General features: G+C 40.6%; 1 protein-coding gene across 2 annotated transcripts in view; it reads left to right on the forward strand.

The window, feature by feature from the left end:
• mtx3 (metaxin 3) overlaps positions 1-16,191 on the forward strand; it is a 36,600-nt gene extending 20,409 nt beyond the window's left edge. The window contains exons 7-9 of one of the 2 annotated variants that reach the window (XM_067982651.1): positions 107-264; positions 8,049-8,119; positions 9,204-16,191. In XM_067982651.1, coding sequence (XP_067838752.1) covers positions 107-264; positions 8,049-8,119; positions 9,204-9,305 — 331 coding nt within the window. In that variant the 3' untranslated portion in view covers positions 9,306-16,191. The remainder of the gene's footprint in view (positions 1-106; positions 265-8,048; positions 8,120-9,203) is intronic. The other variant, XM_067982650.1, reaches the window with a different exon arrangement.
• Positions 16,192-17,964: the final 1,773 nt, after the last annotated feature.

Consider the following 17,964-nt stretch of genomic DNA (forward strand, 5'->3'; position numbering starts at 1 on the left):
TTGCCAAGAACACAGGACAAAAGTGTTGAGGAAAAAGCCTGTGCAATAACAACTGTCAGAATTGGCATTATTTTATAACTGTGAATTTTCATTGTTTTATCCTTAGGCCAACGAGTTTTGATGCCTTCGCATTTGGATTTCTTGCTCCTCTATACAAAGCAGAGCTGCCTAATGCTCACCTCCAGAAGCACTTGAATCAGCTCCAAAACCTGTGTCACTTCTGTGACAACATCCTGACTCAGTACTTCATACAAAGCTCTGCAGGTGAGTCACTGGGCATGGTGGGTGGAATACATTACACATCCAACCAAACTTATTGAAGATCTGTGCAGCATTTCACATAAAAATACCATGGTATCCTGTTGCATGTAATACGTAGAATGGTCCAGAAATAACTTGCATCAGGAATGGATATATCTGTAATTTGTTGGGAGGAAGGGGGATATGGTAACAATTTGCATTTGCCAAGTATGTACTTATATTAAAGTTACACATCTAGATTTCACTAGAAATTGTTAAATTTTACTGTAAGCTAGTTTTTTTTAAAAACGTAATTAGGGTAATACATCAGTCATTAGAATAAGGTTTGTTAACAGCTTAAAGTCTGCATTTTCTGCTGAAGTAAGATCAAGCTTCCTGCACTTTTTGAGAGTCTGTTGAATGAGTTTCATTGAAAGCAAAGTAAAATTCCTTATGACGCACATGGGGATGAGGAGATATAAAAATGTTCTGTCAATGTATTAGAGACTAAACCCTCAACAGAATGAATCTGATTTGAGTTGTAGGTTTGTTTGGATGTCCTGTGATGTCACGTTTATAGTCAAGTGAGGGTGCCTTCTTTACATGCAGCTGTCTTTGCATGAAAAAAGGCTCCCTCATAATACAAGGCACCAAAGAAATTACTGTGTCTTTTTATCTGTCCACTCCTTTCCAACCCCCCCCCCAACCCTGCCTCTCAATTTCCTTCAGCCACTGTTACTATTCCCTTCACACACCTCCAAGCAGATGGTTACGGAGCATGATTAGCACAGGCTGAGGAACTGCTCTGCCATCTCCTGGTTGGGGAGCTGAAGGATTGGTGTGGCCAGGGAGATCGAAGAATTGGAAAAAGGGAGAAAATTCTTCAATGCAAAAAAAACGGCAGGGAAAGAGCTGTAGGTAAGGAACTCCACAGAGCAGAGGTGTGAATCAGAGTTGGGGGCAGTGGGAATTCAGGAGGACAATCCATCTGTCAGGTTAGAGTGTCAAGAATTCACATTCCTTTAGTTGGCCCAGAATGTGATCTATTCCAGTGATTGTGGTGCTGGTTCCAATGTAGAACTTAGTTTGTTTATAGTATGAAAAGAGCCCATACCTGGGGACACCCAAAAAAACCTAATTTTGAATCCGGGACGGAGACAGACCATAATTAACGTAAACAAATTAACAGTAATGAAGAAAATAATGGCACTAAAGAGTGACACGTCCCCAGGACCAGACGGTTTCCATCCCAGGGTTTTAAAGGAAGTAGGTGAGAACATTGCAGAAGCCCTAACTATAATCTTCCAAAGTTCTCTCGATTCAGGAACCGTTCCTTTAGATTGGAAAATTGCACATGTCACTCCGCTATTTAAGAAAGCTGCGAGAGGGAAACCAGGGAATTATAGACCAGTTAGCCTAACATCTGTTGTCGGGAAATTACTAGAGTCTATAATTAAGGATAGGGTGACTGAACACCTTGAAAATCTTCAGCTGATCAGAGAGCCTGCATGGATTTGTGAAGGATAGGTCATGCCTGATGAACCTGATTGAATTTTTTGAAGAGGTGACTTAAGTAGTGGACATGGGAATGTCTATGGATGTTATTTATATGGACTTTCAGAAGGCATTCGATAAAGTCCCTTATAAGAGACTGTTAGCTAAAGTTGAAGCTCATGGAATTGAGGGCAAATTGTTGATCTGGTTAGGAAATTAGCTAAGTTGCAGGAGACAGAGAGTAGCGATAATGGAAGGTACTCAAATTGGCAGGATGTGACTAGTGGTGTCTCACAGGGATCTGTGTTGCGGTCTCAACTATTCACTGTATTTATTAACGACTGAGATGATGGGATAGCGAGTTACATATCCAAGTTCGCTGTGTCACATAGATAGGCAGCATTGTAAGCAGTGTAAATGGAAGCATAAAATTACAGAGAGATATTAATTGATTAAGTGAATGGGTAAAACCATGGCAAATGGATTTCAGTGTAAGTAAATTTGAGGCATTCCTCTTTGGACCTAAAAAGGATAGATTAGAGTACTTTCTAAATGGTGAAAAGCTTGAAACAATGGAGTTCCAAAGAGACTTAGGTATCTATTTACATAGATCATTAAAATGTCATCGACAGGTACAGAAAATAATCAAAAAGGCTAATGGAATGCTGGCCTTTATATCTAGAGGGTTACAAGGGGGTAGAAGTTATGCTACAGTTAAACAAAGCCCTGGTTAGACTACACCTGGAGTACTGTGTTCAGTTCTGAGCACCGCACCTTAGAAAGGTTAAATGGGCCTTGGAGGGAGTGCAGCGTAGATTTGCTAAAATGATACCTGGACTCCAAGGGTTAAATTACGAGGAGCGATTACACAAACTAGGGTTGTATTCCCTGAAATTTAGAAGATTGAGGGGTGATTTGAGTGAAGTTTTCAAGATATTAAGGGGAACTGATAGGGTAGATAGAGAGAAACTTATTTCTGCTGGTTGGGGAGTCTAGGACTAGGGGACATAGCCTAAAAATTAGAGCCAGGACTTTCAAGAGTGAAGTTAGGAAACACTTCTACACACAAAGGGTGGTAGAAGTTTGGAACTCTCTTCTGCAAATGACAGTTGATGCTAGCTCAATTGTTAATTTTAAATCTGAGATTGATAAATTAACCAAAGGTATTAAGGGTTATGGGGCTTAGGCCCATATAGAGTTAGGTCATGGAAAAAGTGATCCATCCGTGGCTAACTAAAGAAGTTAAGGATAGTATTAGATTAAAAGAAGAGGTTTATAATGTTGCGAAGAAGAGTGGTAAGCCTGAGGATTGGGAGAGTTTTAGAAACCAGCACAGGATGACCAAAAAATTGATAAAAGGGGAGAAAATAGAATATGAGAGTAAACTAACAAGAAATATAAAAACAGATTGTAAGAGCTTCTACAAGTATGTAAAAAGGAAGAGAGTAGCAAAAGTAAACATTGATCCCTTAGAGGCTGAGATGGGAGAAATTAAAATGGAGAATAAGGAAATGGCAGAGATGTTAAACAACTATTTTGTATCTGTCTTCACTGTAGAAGACACAAAAAGCGTACCAGAAATAGTGGGGAACCAAGGTGCTAATGAGAGTGAGGAACTTAAAGTAATTAACATCAGTAAAGAAAAAGTACTGGAGAAACTAATGGGACTAAAAGCTGACAAATCCCTTGGACCTTATGGCTACATCCGAAGGATCTAAAATAGGTGGATGCAGAGATAGTGGATGCATTGGTTGTGATCTTCCAAAATTCCCTAGATTCTAGAACGGTCCCAGCGGATTGAAAGGTAGCAAATGTAACACCGCTGTTCAAGAAAGGAGGGAGAGAGAAAACAGGGAACTACAGGTCAGTTAGCATGACATCAGTCGTCCGGAAAATGCTGGAATCCATTATTAAGGAAGTGGTAACAGGACACTTTTAGAAAATCATAATATGATTAGGCAGAATCAACATGGTTTTATGAAAGGGAAATCGTGTTTGACAAATCTATTGGTGTTTTTTGAAGATGCAACTAGCAGGGTAGATAAAAGGGGGAACCAGTGGATGTAGTATATTTGGATTTTCAAAAGGCATTTAATAAGGTGCCACACAAAAGGTTGTTACACAAGATAAGGGCTCATATCTTAGCATGGATAGAGGATTGGTTAACGGACAGAAAACAGAGAGTAGGAATAAACGAGTTATTTTCAGGTTGACAGGCTGTAACTAGTGGGGTGCTGCAAGGATCTGTGCTGGTGCCTCAGCTACTTACAATCTATATTAATGACTTAGATGAAGGGACCGAGTGTAATGTATCCAAGTTTGCTGATGATACAAAGCTGGGTGGGAAAGTAAGCTGTGAGGAGGACACAAAGAGCCTGCAAAGAGATATAGACAGGTTAAATGAGTGGTCAAGAAGGTGGCAGATGGCATATAATGTGTGGAAATATGAGGTTGTTCACTTTGGTAGGAAGAATAGAAAAACAGAATATTTTTTAAATGGTGAGAAACTATTAAATGTTGATGTTCAGAGAAATTTGATTGTCCTCGTACAAGAAACACAGAAAGTTAGCATGCAGGTACAGCCAGCACTTAGGAAAGCTAATAGCATGTTGGCCTTTATTGCAAGGGGGTTGGAGTATAAGAGTAAGGAAGTCTTACTAGAGTTATACAGGGCTTTGGTGAAACCACACCTGGAGTACTGTGTACAGTTTTGGTCTCCTTATCTAAGGAAGGATATACTTGCCTTAGAGACAGTGCCACGAAGGTTCACTAGATTGATTCCTGGGATGAGAGGATTGTCCTACGAGGAAAGATTGAGTAGAATGGGCCTATACTCTGGAGTTTAGAAGAATGAGAGGCGATCTCATTGAAACATATAAGATTCTGAGGGGGCTTGACAGGATAAATGCTAAGAGGTTGTTTCCCCTGGCTGGAGAGTCTAAAACTATGGGGCATAGTCTCAGGATAAGGGGTCAGCCATTTAAGATTGAGATGAGGAGGAATTTCTTCACTCAGAGGGTTGTGAATCTTGGAATTCTCTACCCCAGAGTGCTGTAGCTGCTCAGTTGTTGAGTATATTCATGGCTGAAATGGATAGATTATCGGGCAGGAAAGTGGAGTTGAGGTCGAAGATCAGCCATGATCTGATTGAATGGCGGAGCAGGCTCGAGGGGCCGTATGGCCTACTCCTGCTCCTATTTCTTATGTTCTTATCAGCCATGATCCCATTGAATGTCGAAACAGGCTCGAGGGTCTAAATGGCCTACTCCTGTTCCCATGTTTCTAGGTGCAGTTGGCATGAAAATTGAAGGTGGTGAAGTTTCCTTTGTTCATTTGTTTTGATTGGTTTATTTGACAGTTCAATTCAGCTCCCTCCGCCTACCCTGACCTTTAGAAAGAAAATTGGAGAACAAATTGCCTTAGGCAGCTTTTGTGCATCTCCTAGCAGCCAGATTATGAGTAATGTTAAGAGCCTCAACCCACTTCCTCAGCCTGTCCTCCTGTCTGGCAAATGGGCTGTGGAATAGGGATGAGTGGAGACGCTCGAGATTGGAAGAAAATTTGGAGGATGGTTGTTTGCAGATTAATTCTCTACCCTTTTAATTTGGAACACTTCTACAACTCTCTGCTGTTTCTGTACTTTTCTCTGCACTGCAGCTTGAAATTTATTTTTCATGGTTGAGTCTTGAGATTGCTTTCAGTTAGGCAGCATTTTTGAAAATGGCTGCAGTTAAAGCACTTAATAATCCAATGAATAATCCTATGAATAATCCTGGAACTCCCTACCTAACATCACTAGGAGATCCTTCACCACACGGACTGCAGCGGTTCAAGAAGGTGGCTCACCACCACCTTCTCAAGGGCAATTAGGGATGGGCAATAAATGCCGGCCTCGCCAGTGACACTCACATCCCATGAACTTAATTGGAAGCCACTATCCGTTTTTTTGCCTATATAGCCATGGCCAATGCCATTTCCGAGCCGCCCACGTTGTGCCCTTGTCTGGGCACTTTTCCTTTGCTTATGCACCTTGGTATTGCATACAGGATAGTACCCACAATCCATTTTGTTGCGAGGCTGTGCCCAGACTGTGTATATAGAAAATAGTTTTACTCAAATCTTTTGAGAGTTCTTTAATTATATGTCCCATTCACGACAGGAGTCCAGCAAAACAGTGCAAGCTTGAATTAAAAGAAAGTTCAAATATAGTTTTAATGAGAGGCAATTTATCAGAGATGAGCTCCATGAGTTTAAAATCTTGCCTCCTCTCCCCTTCCCCTTAGAGCGATATTGGACCCTGTAGCGCCCGTTGTTTCGGCGCTACACGGCCTCTCTGACATCCAAGATGGTGTCTTGGATGCGCACGCACGTTTCCAGCGTGTCATGCGCCAGACGCCATCGTGTTATGGGAGTTAGCGCAGGTGCAGATAATGAATGCTGGAATCGTGTAAAGTAGGGAGAATAATGGCTTCAATCAGTGTGCAATGCTGATTTAAAGTGATAAGTCCCAAAATGGTGTCTAACGCTCAACTCAACGCACAGTCTTAACCTCGACCATCTGAACGTGTCTTAGAGTGCCTGGAGGACCCCCTACCAGCGCAGTTTAAAGGGACCATGTAGGCTTTACAGGGTAGTGGCTGGGTTATTGCTTCTGGCTGCTGATGCATTTGTAACTGTTTTTGGAGGTCTCCTGCACTTGAATACTAGGACGCGGGGACATAGCCTAACATTTAGAGCCAGGCTTTGCAGGAGTGAAGTTAGGAAATGCTTCTACACACAAAGGGTGGGAGACATTTGGAACACTCTTCTGCAGATGGCAGTTGATGCTAGCTCACTTGTGAATGTTAAATCTGAGATTGATAGATTTCTGTGAACCAAGGGTATTAAGGGATATGGGGCTAAGGCGGGTATATGGAGTTAGGTCACAGGTCCACCATGATCTCATTGAATGGTGGAACGGGCTTGGGCTAAATGCCACTGCCACTAGCTGCCTCCTGATCGGCACATCACCCAGACACAGTCCCGCTTTCTTGTAGGAGAAGGTGGCGCATGTCATGGTTGAATAGTTGCCAGTGTGTGTGGCCTGTGAGTTGGGTGGGTGGCTTGAAAGAGTGGTAATGTGTAAGGGTGAGAGGAAGTATCTGATTGGAAGAGTTGAGTACTGATGGAAAGAGTTTATTGGTATGTGGGGGATGGGGGTGTAGTGTGTGGTGCAGTTGGTAGGAGACGGCACTTGACAGTTGATCTCACTCACCTTGACCACTCATGTCAAAGCATTGAACTTCTTCCTGCACTGCATCCATGTTTATGATGCTGTGTGCCTTGCATTGACTTCATTCCCCGCTGCCTCCCACTGCCTTTTGAGTATATGTCTGGAGGGCCTCCCTGTGGATATAGGATGTCCCTCCTTCTGTCCACCTCTTGCACCAAGGTCTCTAATGCATCAGCAGAGAACCTTGGTGCATGCACTGTCACAGGCCTGGTACCAACTCAGATCGGCAGATTGGTGAGGGCTGGCGTGCAGATTGGAGGATGTGGGATTTAGTAGTGTGCAACTTTATTCAATGTTTTAACATAACTCATTAGTGTGTAAATATAGGGATGGGACCTGCATCTGTGTTTTACGTGTGTGATGTCTGATCTCCATGCAGACAGTAGACTGTTATTTTCAGCAAATAACAAGTACCAGCTACCTTTAAGAAATTTCTAAGCAACATCCTCCCTTTAAGAGATTGGGCTCCCCTTGCTGGTGGAAAGTGTGAATTGCATTGATTCCACGTGCAAGGCCCGGAATGGAACGCTGATTGCAGGTTAGTACTCAAGCCAGCCGAAACTCGCGTCCTGCCTGCACGGGTCATTGGGCGCGGGGTAATAGCGCATCACACTACCCGTGCCCAAAAATGGCCCTTATCCAATTTTTTTTTTCCTTCAATATATTCACACAGGGACAAAAATCAGGTCACGGACCTCATATCTACACTTAATCGTGTCCCTGAAAATTCATTCTGTTCACTTCCAAGATACATTGATGATTTTGCAGAATCTGAAATACATAGAAAGAACTCTTTGTATAGATCAGACATTTAAATATGTAGCTTGCTTTTGAATGCACTGTTCATTTAAATTGAACAAATGTTAATATAGCCTGCAGTCAGCTGTGTACAATGGGTTTTGCAAGTGTTGTTGCATTTTAAGGGCTCCAATCTCTGGGAGTCCAACAGTTCATTGCATGCATGCTCCTATGTCTCACTGTTGCCAAAATGCTCCTCTTGCTGCAATTTTGTTCTGTATTTTTCCTTCTGCTGGCCCCCTAGAAGAAACGGTGGATGCAAACCTGCAGAAGCTGACGCAGCTTGTAAACAAGGAATCCAACCTGATTGAGAAGGTTGAATCTTTTAATTGCTTTTTCTATTGAGCCAATCTGTTCTATAAAGTGCCTGGATCTTGAATAATGATTCACTCCTAGTCTAGTTAGCACACTTAGCAGCATACATTAAAGTTTTTCTACTAGACTATTGCATTACAATTGAATTCTAATCTGCTGAGTAGATACACTGCCTAGTGCAATGCTGAGTCATACAGACAAAGGAGGTTCAAGGTTTATTCCTTGGTTTGTGCTGAGTTAGAAGTAAGGACACCACATTTGGCCTGTGTTCATGTGCTAGAGAAGGGAATATTCATCAAAGGTTCCAGTTCCTGATGACTACCCAGCAACTCTTGCCTGAAAATGTGTCAATGCCAGGTGAAGACAGAATCAGACTTGGCTGCGATTCCCCACCAATTGAATATCCCACTAACATTCACTGTCTAAGCTTTCTCATGGCAAGGTTCTAGAAGGCTGATGACACCTGCAAAACTGACAGCAGGAATTACCACGTTCATGGGAAGAGGGAAGAAAATTGGAAAAGGAAATTCCAACACGTATTTCAAATACGTGCAAAGCTGATCCTTTGTCACGCTTCTGCTCTGTTTCTAAAGAGTCACTAATTCTGCTGATATAATAATTCACCGTGTCTTATGCATTCTGGAGCCGGAGTTAAGCATAGTTAGAGAATATTGATGTATTTTTGACAGTACAATTTCTGATCCTAGCCTTCAATTATGGCAGTGTTAAATTTATATATTGTAAAATTAGGAACTATTCATATAAATAACCTTGGAATAAACTTGTGTTGCCACAGTGTACAATATATTTTGATATTTGTCTAAGTTTATTTTAATCAGCTTTGAAATCTAATATTGGTATTATAACAATATAAAAATGTTTCCAATAGTTATATTGACCTGCGTCATATATGACATATAAAAGCATTAAGCACATATTGTGAAAGAACATTGAGTTCTTAGGAGCAAAATTTGTTGAAGTAGAAGAAACTAATAATGTAATTGTCTAAAATTAGGTTAAAAAATTAAATCCAATAATAAGCATGAAAACATAGCAATCAAATCTCTTATATTTTTTCTTGCAGATGGACGACAATCTTCGCAACAGCCCCCAGCACAAACCTCAAGGTGCAGCCCCCTCAAAAATGACCCCCACAAGCAGTGAAGCCTGCTCATCACAACGTTGATTGCGTTGACTGTTTTTGTTGCCTATATATTTGCAGCAAGTCTTGTGTTAACAGAACTTTAACATGGTTACGGATCTAAGAGTAGGACTGTGGAAATGGGAGATAAATAAAAAATGCCATTTTGGGGTGAGGTATCTTCAGGCTCTGCACTAAACGTGTATCTGAGACGGAGAGATCTGAAAATGTCACTTAAAACAGTGGAACTCTTTTTATATCTGTTGTTTCCAATTCAGCAGCTGGAGCTAAGGAAAGAGCACCCCTTCAGACCAACATTTCAGGCGCACATTTTTGATTTTTTTTAAAGCATTGTAGATTAAAACATGACTTCTGTTGGGGGTTCTAGGTTGAAATAGCTCTACTTGTTATAGATGGAGGTACGGCGTGCCAGTATCTGATGGCTTAACCAGGTGCCTGCCAATCCTGGAGGCAGACGTCATCTAGAAGCAGCAGCATTTCCTAGAATACTGTACTGTTTTAACCCTGCTGTCTATAGTATACTGATGCTGTCCAGCTCTGGCCTGCCTTGCAACAAGTGAACAACCACTCCTTGATAGCTTTCATTATTAGCAGCTTGTTTGAACTGCAAAAGTTGTACCTCAAGTAATGTTTCTAAAGGGCTGCAGTTATTTGGCATCAATCAATGCATTGTTGACTCCACAGTTTTAGTGGAGAAACCGTTAGTACAGAATGGTAAAGTGTTGTAAATAATGTTAGGATATTATTTTCCTAAAATTCCATAGATCAATTAATAAAGTAAAGACAGCGTTGGAATGCATTTAAAATATTTTTGTCTTCAGAAGCAGCATAAGCTTTTGGGGAAAAATGTGATTTTGAGCCTTTCACATTGTTCTATTACATGAATGTATGTAATGGTTTCTAACTAACTGAAGTGCATGAGAAAACAATTAATTGGAATCAGTTTAGATTTGTACCCATATCAAATTTAGTTCGGATGCTGCAGTGAAATGAAGTCACAAACCTTCTTGCAGTTGAAACTGCATTTTACCCACTGAATCAGTTAACTTGGGTTAGTGTCTCAAATTTAGTCCCAATACGTGCGATGGGGAGCATTTTCAGGGTGGAGTGTGAACAAGTATTTTTTGATTGGACTGTTTACAACAGAATCATTTGAACCCCAATTATTCAAGAAAGGTTGTAAATTGGTTTAAACTGTAAATTGGTACATGAATCAGTAAATTGTCAGTTTGAATGATATGCTTTAATTTAAATTCTATTATGATACTAACAAGGACATTAATTATTGTGCCTTTAATTACTTTTTGTTAAGCTCAGATTCTTCCTTCATAAAATACTATCTTTTAAAAAAAAATGGGTCTCAAGCAGAAAGAAAAAAACTTAGATCACTACATTTACAAAGATCTTTGTATACATAAATATTCTTTGACGGTTTAGTACATTTTCTGTATTTTATACTGTCCCATGTTTAAAATTCTCCAAGAATGCTTTATTTGCAAAATCAAAATCTGCAGTGTGGACATTCTTGTGCACAGCCAAGTATACTGTGAAATGTTGCTAATTGCAATTTAAATGTGAGAAAGTTCAAAGAAATTCAGTGACTGTGCTGGAAAAGGCAGTTTTCAGTAGGCATCAATATCCCTGAGATTTTCAATTTTGAAGGTTTTTTGAGAGGATTGAGAATATTTGCACAAGGCTGCTTAGTAAGTATAATTTTGAGTTAGATGTAGAGACTGAACCAGCTTCTGTTAACCATCTATCTTTCTATAGTATTCAGTTTGTATCTAAGTAACTGGATAGTACACTTTCAATTGATTAGTGCTGCCCAAACCTATTGATGGCTTGTATGTTTGCTTTGTGTATGCTTGGTAGAACTTGAGCAGGTGGGAACACAGTTTGTTTTTAAGTGTTACAGGGACAGAGAGTAAGTTTTTCTTATGTTTCTTGTATAAGAGCTAATAGTGCTGATTTTTATATGGCTAATTTAATGTTTAGGCTGCCTATATTGTTAGGATATTATTACTGCTGCATACTGCACTTTATCATTTATCTACAACAACTTCTTGTTTCCAGATGGCTTGAACTTAGACTGGCCACCTCCTAAATGTTTGTTGTGCACATTTCAACTTTTTTGTAGAGGAAGTTTTCCACAATCATTTAATAGTACCTGATCATATACAATATAGCTGCTGTTTTTAAAAACTTGAAAACCTTTATTCTAAAGTAGTCATAAATGCTGGAATTGCTTGCCAGAGTCTGAATTCAGTGTTTATTTTTAACTTCTTTTGGTTTCATCAAATTTGTGTTTTTTTGTCATTTTCAAATGTTTCGCTTACTTGCCATAGTGGCAAATACAGATCTGTACACTGGCACAGAACGAGCATCCACCCCAAATAGGCAGGAAAAAACAACTTTGATTAACAGATGTGCATAGTTCGGTGGACAAGAGCAGCTCCAAGGAGCAGTGTGTGCATACGTAGGTAGACGAGCAACTCTGAGGAACAGGTGTGCCTCTGTAGGTAGATAAGAGGCACTCTGAGAACCAAGTGTGCACAAGTACATGCAGCGATTCAAGAAGGCGGCCCACCACCACCTTCTTGAGGGCAGCTATGAATAGGCAATAAATGCCGGCTTTGCCAGTGCCGCCCACGCCCCACGAATGAATATTTTTTTTTTTAAGTACATAGGTTACAAAAGCAGCTTGAAGAAGTCGATGTGCATTGTGTTTGTATCATAAGCAGCATTTTTAAAATTTTGCTTTCATAGGGTTTAATTAGATTTTACCAGTTAACCCAAAAACTAAGAATAATGCCCATAGCATGAATGCAGTTTTTGATGTAGCAAGATGTAAAATATAACTAAAGTTGTTTTTCTTTCATGCTGAATGTAAATAATACTTGACTATCAACTCCAACATGTGTGCTTTAAGAAAGTAAGTCTGACAACGATGATGGCAGTTGTATTTCTAAAGCAGAGTAAGAGCTGGGCGTTTTTATAACTTCATTCCTGGAGGATAAGCATTTATTTAGCATCAATTTTGCACCTTTCTCTCTAGTTTTTATTTAGTATTCTCTAAATTTCACAGAATTTGTTTTGAAGGTCTGTCATTAACAGCATGTAGAGATTTTGAAAGCTTCAAAGGGTGCTTACACCTCAAAGATCATCATTGGGACTGGTGACATGCATTGGTTCTGTTCTCAGCGGTATGTTGTAACCTCGATCAGAGTAATGTGACAGACCATGCACGTTGACTATTTTCTTTTTATTCATTCTCGGGGTGTGGCTTCGCTGGCGAGGTCGGCATTTATTGCCCATCCCTAGTTGCCCTGAGCAGGTGGTGCTGAGCTTTCTACTTGAACCACTGCCGTCCATGTGTCAATTCTTGTTATTCTTTGTAGCGGTTTGATACAACTAAGTGGCTTTCTAGGCCGCTTCAGAGTGGGGTTAAGAGTCAAGTGGAGTTACGTGTAGGCCAGACCGGGTAAGGAGGTTTCCTTCCCTAAAGGATATTAATGAACCAGTTGGGCTTTTACGACAATCTGACAGCTTCATGGTCACTTTTACTGATGCCAGCTTTTTGTTTCCAGTTTTTTTTTAAACTGAATTCAAATTCTCAAACTGTCATGTTGGGATTTGTTCTCTGGTTTATTAGTACAGGCCTCTGGATAGCTAGTCCAGTAACATATCCACCACTACCATACCCCACGTATTCGCTCTGATAGTGATCTAACCTCAATCAGAATAATATGACAGGCAGCATGTGTTACCTCAGTCGAGTTAATCGTGTGACGGGCCTTGGTTGTCCTTTAAGTGGTATGTTATAAATTTTGTAGAGACCTTGTATGAAAGATCTAGAGAGCCAAAGTACACTCAAACCTGCAGATTTCAAGCTCGCAGTACAGCCACCTTGATGATGGTGTCTGCTGGAGACACTAGCCAGTAGTTGCAACAATTCATTTTTTTTAAATTTCATTAATGTGATGGAGGGCAGATGGTATCAAATTAATTAGTTTTAATATAAAAATGAACCAATATTTAGACTGTTACACTCTCCCAGCTGTGATTCGTTCTAAGCTCTGAGTAATGTGTCTTAGATATAGGCATTGTAGGTACATTGACACTGCTAAAAGAACCTGCTTCTGAATGCAGAGAAAGGGTCAGAATCACTTCTCTTTGTTGCTGTGAGTTATCAGCAACTGTATTCTCGGTTTAAAACAAAGTTTACAGACTGGAGCCATTGACCATACCAGCCAAGGAAAGGGGCAGGGGGGAGTGACAGCCCTCCCTCTGCATTCAGAATCTCATAGAAAAATAAGAAATTGCTGCAGCAATACTATATATTAATGGATATCCCAGAGAGTTGCCAGTAGTGAGCTGGATGCTCTGCTAGTTTATAAGAACAGAAGTGTATTATCATGTAATTCTGCTGCTGAAGTGAAATTGTGTTAGAATTTAATTGCTGTTAAATAAAGATCGGGTAAGGTCAATCAGAGTTTAGTTGCTCTTGGGTTTGCAGACTAAAAGGTTGTTACAAATTTCAGGCTGGAAGTCAGAACCCTGGATAAGATACCTGGTTTTGTTTTTTTTAGTCAATCTAATTCCCATGTCAATAAGTATTTTCTCTTACTGGGGAAATTTTTCTGTATATTGCACATACATGCTGCTCCTGGTATGTCAGAGGATGTGGTATTTTATAATAACGTTATACCATATAAAGCACTGGGACTGAAATTCCTAGAGGCCCACACCACCACTGGAACATAGGAACAGGAATTGGCCATTCAGCCCCTCGAGCCTGTTCTACCATTCAATGAGATCATGGCTGATTTGTATCCTAACTCCATGCACCCGTCTTGTCTCCATATCCCTTAATACCCTTGGCTAGCAAAAATCTATTGATCTCAGATTAAAAATTATTAATTGAGATCTACCGCTTTTTGTGGGAGAGAATTCCACACTTTTACCACCCTTTGCATGAAGAAGTGTTTCCTAACTTCTCTCCTGAATGGCTTGGCTCTGATTTTAAGGTTATGTCCCCTTGTCTAGACACCCCCACCAGTGGAAAAAGTTTCTCTCTATCTACCCTATCAATTCTTATGGAATACAAGCTGAGTTTATGTAATTAGAAGAGTGGCAGGACGGGACTTCTGGCCACCAGTCTGACCGGGTGCTGATCCCGTCACACTTCCTGGATGGGGTTAAGTGCTTGTGCCACTTACAGTGCTCCTTGAGTGGGAGCCAGGAATTTTGGAGCAGAATTTGGGGCCGTAGATTTGTTAGAATTTTTTTTTAAATTTGCAATTTTAAAATTGCCCTTGGGAAACCAGCATTGTGGTCCCCACTTCTGCCAACATGTTAGCCTGGCACACAAGTTCATGTGGGGTGTGAAGTGCAACCAGTGGGATTCTTGGCAGGTGACATTATCCCATCAGTCCTGCTCCTCATGATGTTGATATGGGTAGGGGGGCAGATACAAGAAGGGCCCACCTTCACCTTTGTCAGAATTTTTTTGTCCGTTGTAAAAAGACGTGGAAAAGGTTTCTCCCCTAAATTCTGCTCCCCCGCACCCCCCCCCCCCCCCCCCCCCCCACCTCCAACTTGCATCTTTGAAGCCGCCCTGTCTGATCCAGGAACTTTGGGCCCAATGTATTACCTTGCTGCTAAAGTGTAGGTGAGTATACCTTTTAAGATTTTAGGGTGTGATTACTCTGCCTTCTTGAAATCAGTGTTTGGCTTTCTCTTTTTCTTAAGTGCTGAGGTCAATTAGGAATTAGATATGAAGACCCCTGTGGCAATAATATTTTCAGTGCTTTTTTTTTAAGAAAGATTCTCTTGAAGTATGATACAGAAAAGAAATTTGTATCTAGGCAGGTGTGTTGAACAAAGCATTCATTAGATATACTTAAGACATATTATCCAGAAATTAAAAATCAATCAAAACTGGGAAATATGCAGAGATTAATGCTAATACTTTATAATTTGTATTAAAACCAATTCAATTGAATACTTTACAACCTGTCCTCCATTAGTCCAGTAACTGATGTGTTTTTCCATTAATCACTTAAATTTCACACTTTTCAGCTTGGGGAATGGGGCTTGCAATTGCATCACTTGGCACATGTACTGTTATCAAGATGGCCACCCTTTGACTTCACTGTCTTGTCTTTTTTTTAGTATTGTATTATGTATAAAAATTTGTCACCACTGGTAAGTGTGTGTTGCTTCCATTTTCGATGGGACATCTTAACCTTGGAGTTGGGCATGACTTCTCCAATAGCTTCTTCAGTAAAAGTCATTGTATAAACTGCAGTGGGCTTATTGACCACATACTCTAGGTTTTGTTTTCATTTAATGATCTATAATCACTGAGTTCCTAATATATCAGTGCTTCCCTTTCTGTTCTTGTCATTTGTCTTTTCACTAATCCACTGACAGGAGGGTTGGTAACCAGAGGATACAGATTTAAGGTAATTGCCAAAAGAACCAGAGGGGAGATGAGAATTTTTTTTAATGCAGCGAGTTGTTATGATCTGGAATGCACTGCCTGAAAGGGTGGTGGAAGCATTTCAATAATAATTTTCAAAAGGTAATTGGATAAATACTTGAAAAGGAAAAATTTGCAGGGCTATGGGGAAAGAGCAGGGGAGTGGGACTAAGTGGATAGCTCTTTCAAGCACAGGCACGATGGGCCGAATGGCTTCCTTCTGTGCTGTATGATTCTATGATGATTGTATTGATTTAATGACTGAGAACTGATTTAGGGAAATTTGTTTAGTGTGCAACTTTGGAATGTAAAATGTTTTTGAAGGTTGCACATCTTTTATTATAATGTATTTTTCTAAGCCTCTTTGCAGCTATTGCAATGTTGAATGTACAAAAAGTCACAACCAAATAAAAAATTTTAAAAGTCTTTTTTGTGTAATAATATGTCACAGCTGATGTTTGTTTTACTGCTACAATTCAACCACTTATTGATACAGGCCTAAAAAAAACAGAAAGCAAACTGGGCCTGAAAAGACCCAAAACCCAAAAAAGATAGACAAAGAACCATTCCAAGAATGTAGACCTTTGCCTGAGGAGGGTCAAAACACAACTTGCACCCACCACCCTCGGCCAGCTGCGACCCCACTTCATTTACTTGAGTTAGAGGGTAGAGTCCCAGCAAAATCTCTGGCACCAAGGCAGAGCTTGCTGCTGTGAGGGAGCAAAACTTGGCCGTGCTGCAAGAGGAACACCTGCTGAACTATCCGGAGATGAAGGAGTCATCTTAAAAAGGAAAAGAAGAGTTTACGATAGGCTCTCCATGAGCTGAGGAACCTCTTAACGAGTTATGAGTTCCTTGAGAAAGGAACAATGGCCCTCTCCCAAAATTCTCCAGAGTGGAATTGCCGCTGCAGCCTTGGGGTCTACTACCACCCTTCCCTGGTGGGGTGAATGGCATTGTGGCCTACAGCAGGGAAATTGGCTGGGTCCCCTAGCCATGTACCCGCCATTATTTATATGCAGTAGGCAGCTAAGATTCTTGCAGTTGGGGAGGGGAATCTACACAGTGCCAGCAGGGGCTTCGGATGTGGTGGTAGGCCAAACCCAACCCGTTGCCCGCCTGTTTTTATTGCCTGATTTTGGGCAGTGTAATGGAGGAAAATGCAGCCCAGCAAGTTTATTGCAATCTAATGTGAGCAGAACCACAGGGAGAAACACAAAGGGCCAGATTTTGCTGAAGCAGGGCATCTCACAGCGTGCCCAGTTCGTTGGACATGTTCATGCACGTTTAGGTTTTAAAAATTTTTTGCCCATAAAGTTGCTGGAAGTGCGAGCTGATAACAGTGCAGTGAGGGCAACAGGGCAGCTGGGACCTTGGTGAACAAAGGGACAAACAGTGTATCTCCTTAACCAACGCGATCTAAGGATTGAGAAATAATCAGGAAGGACTGAGAAGGAGGGTGAATTAGAGTGGGTGAATTCAATGTCAAATCAGGTATAGAAAGTGATGTGGAGATGCCGGTGATGGACTGGGGTTGACAATTGTAAACAATTTTACAACACCAAGTTATAGTCCAGCAATTTTATTTTAAATTCACAAGCTTTCGGAGGCTTCCTCCTTCCTCAGGAATTTAAAATAAAATTGCTGGACTATAACTTGGTGTTGTAAAATTGTTTACAGGTATAGAAAGAAATAAGGAGGGAAAGAAAGATTGGGTCAAGAGAGAGAAAAAAGAGACAAAGGAAAAGTAAGAATAAAAATTTTTTAATTTGACACTTTTAAAATCTAAAACAATTCACGACCTGAAGGAATGAGACTCTAACCTTCCGATCGTTTACTTTCTGGGCAAAAGAGGTTGATTAGCAGTCAATTATCACATTGTTAAAAGGGTACTTGCGCAGTTAATTACAAGGCTTACCTTTCTGTGATGAGTTTAATGGGCAATTAATATGCAAATGCAGCAACTTCATGAAAATTACGGGGGGGTTAAGCGCGAGATGCCCTTTTTGTGAAGCTAGCAGCAGATCGGCGCAAACGGGTTAGCAAGTTGTGGCGATTCGCAATTCACAGCGTATCTCTTCCTCGCTATAAGTTGCTGGCCAATTTGTGCATTAATGGGGTGGACTTGCATAGAGTGGCTTGGCAACGATCGCTGCAGCTCTTGCAAAATAAATTAATGAATGTACTTACGGTGGACTT

Source organism: Heptranchias perlo, chromosome 4 (assembly GCF_035084215.1).
Source record: "Heptranchias perlo isolate sHepPer1 chromosome 4, sHepPer1.hap1, whole genome shotgun sequence".
Classification (NCBI taxonomy): domain Eukaryota; kingdom Metazoa; phylum Chordata; class Chondrichthyes; order Hexanchiformes; family Hexanchidae; genus Heptranchias; species Heptranchias perlo.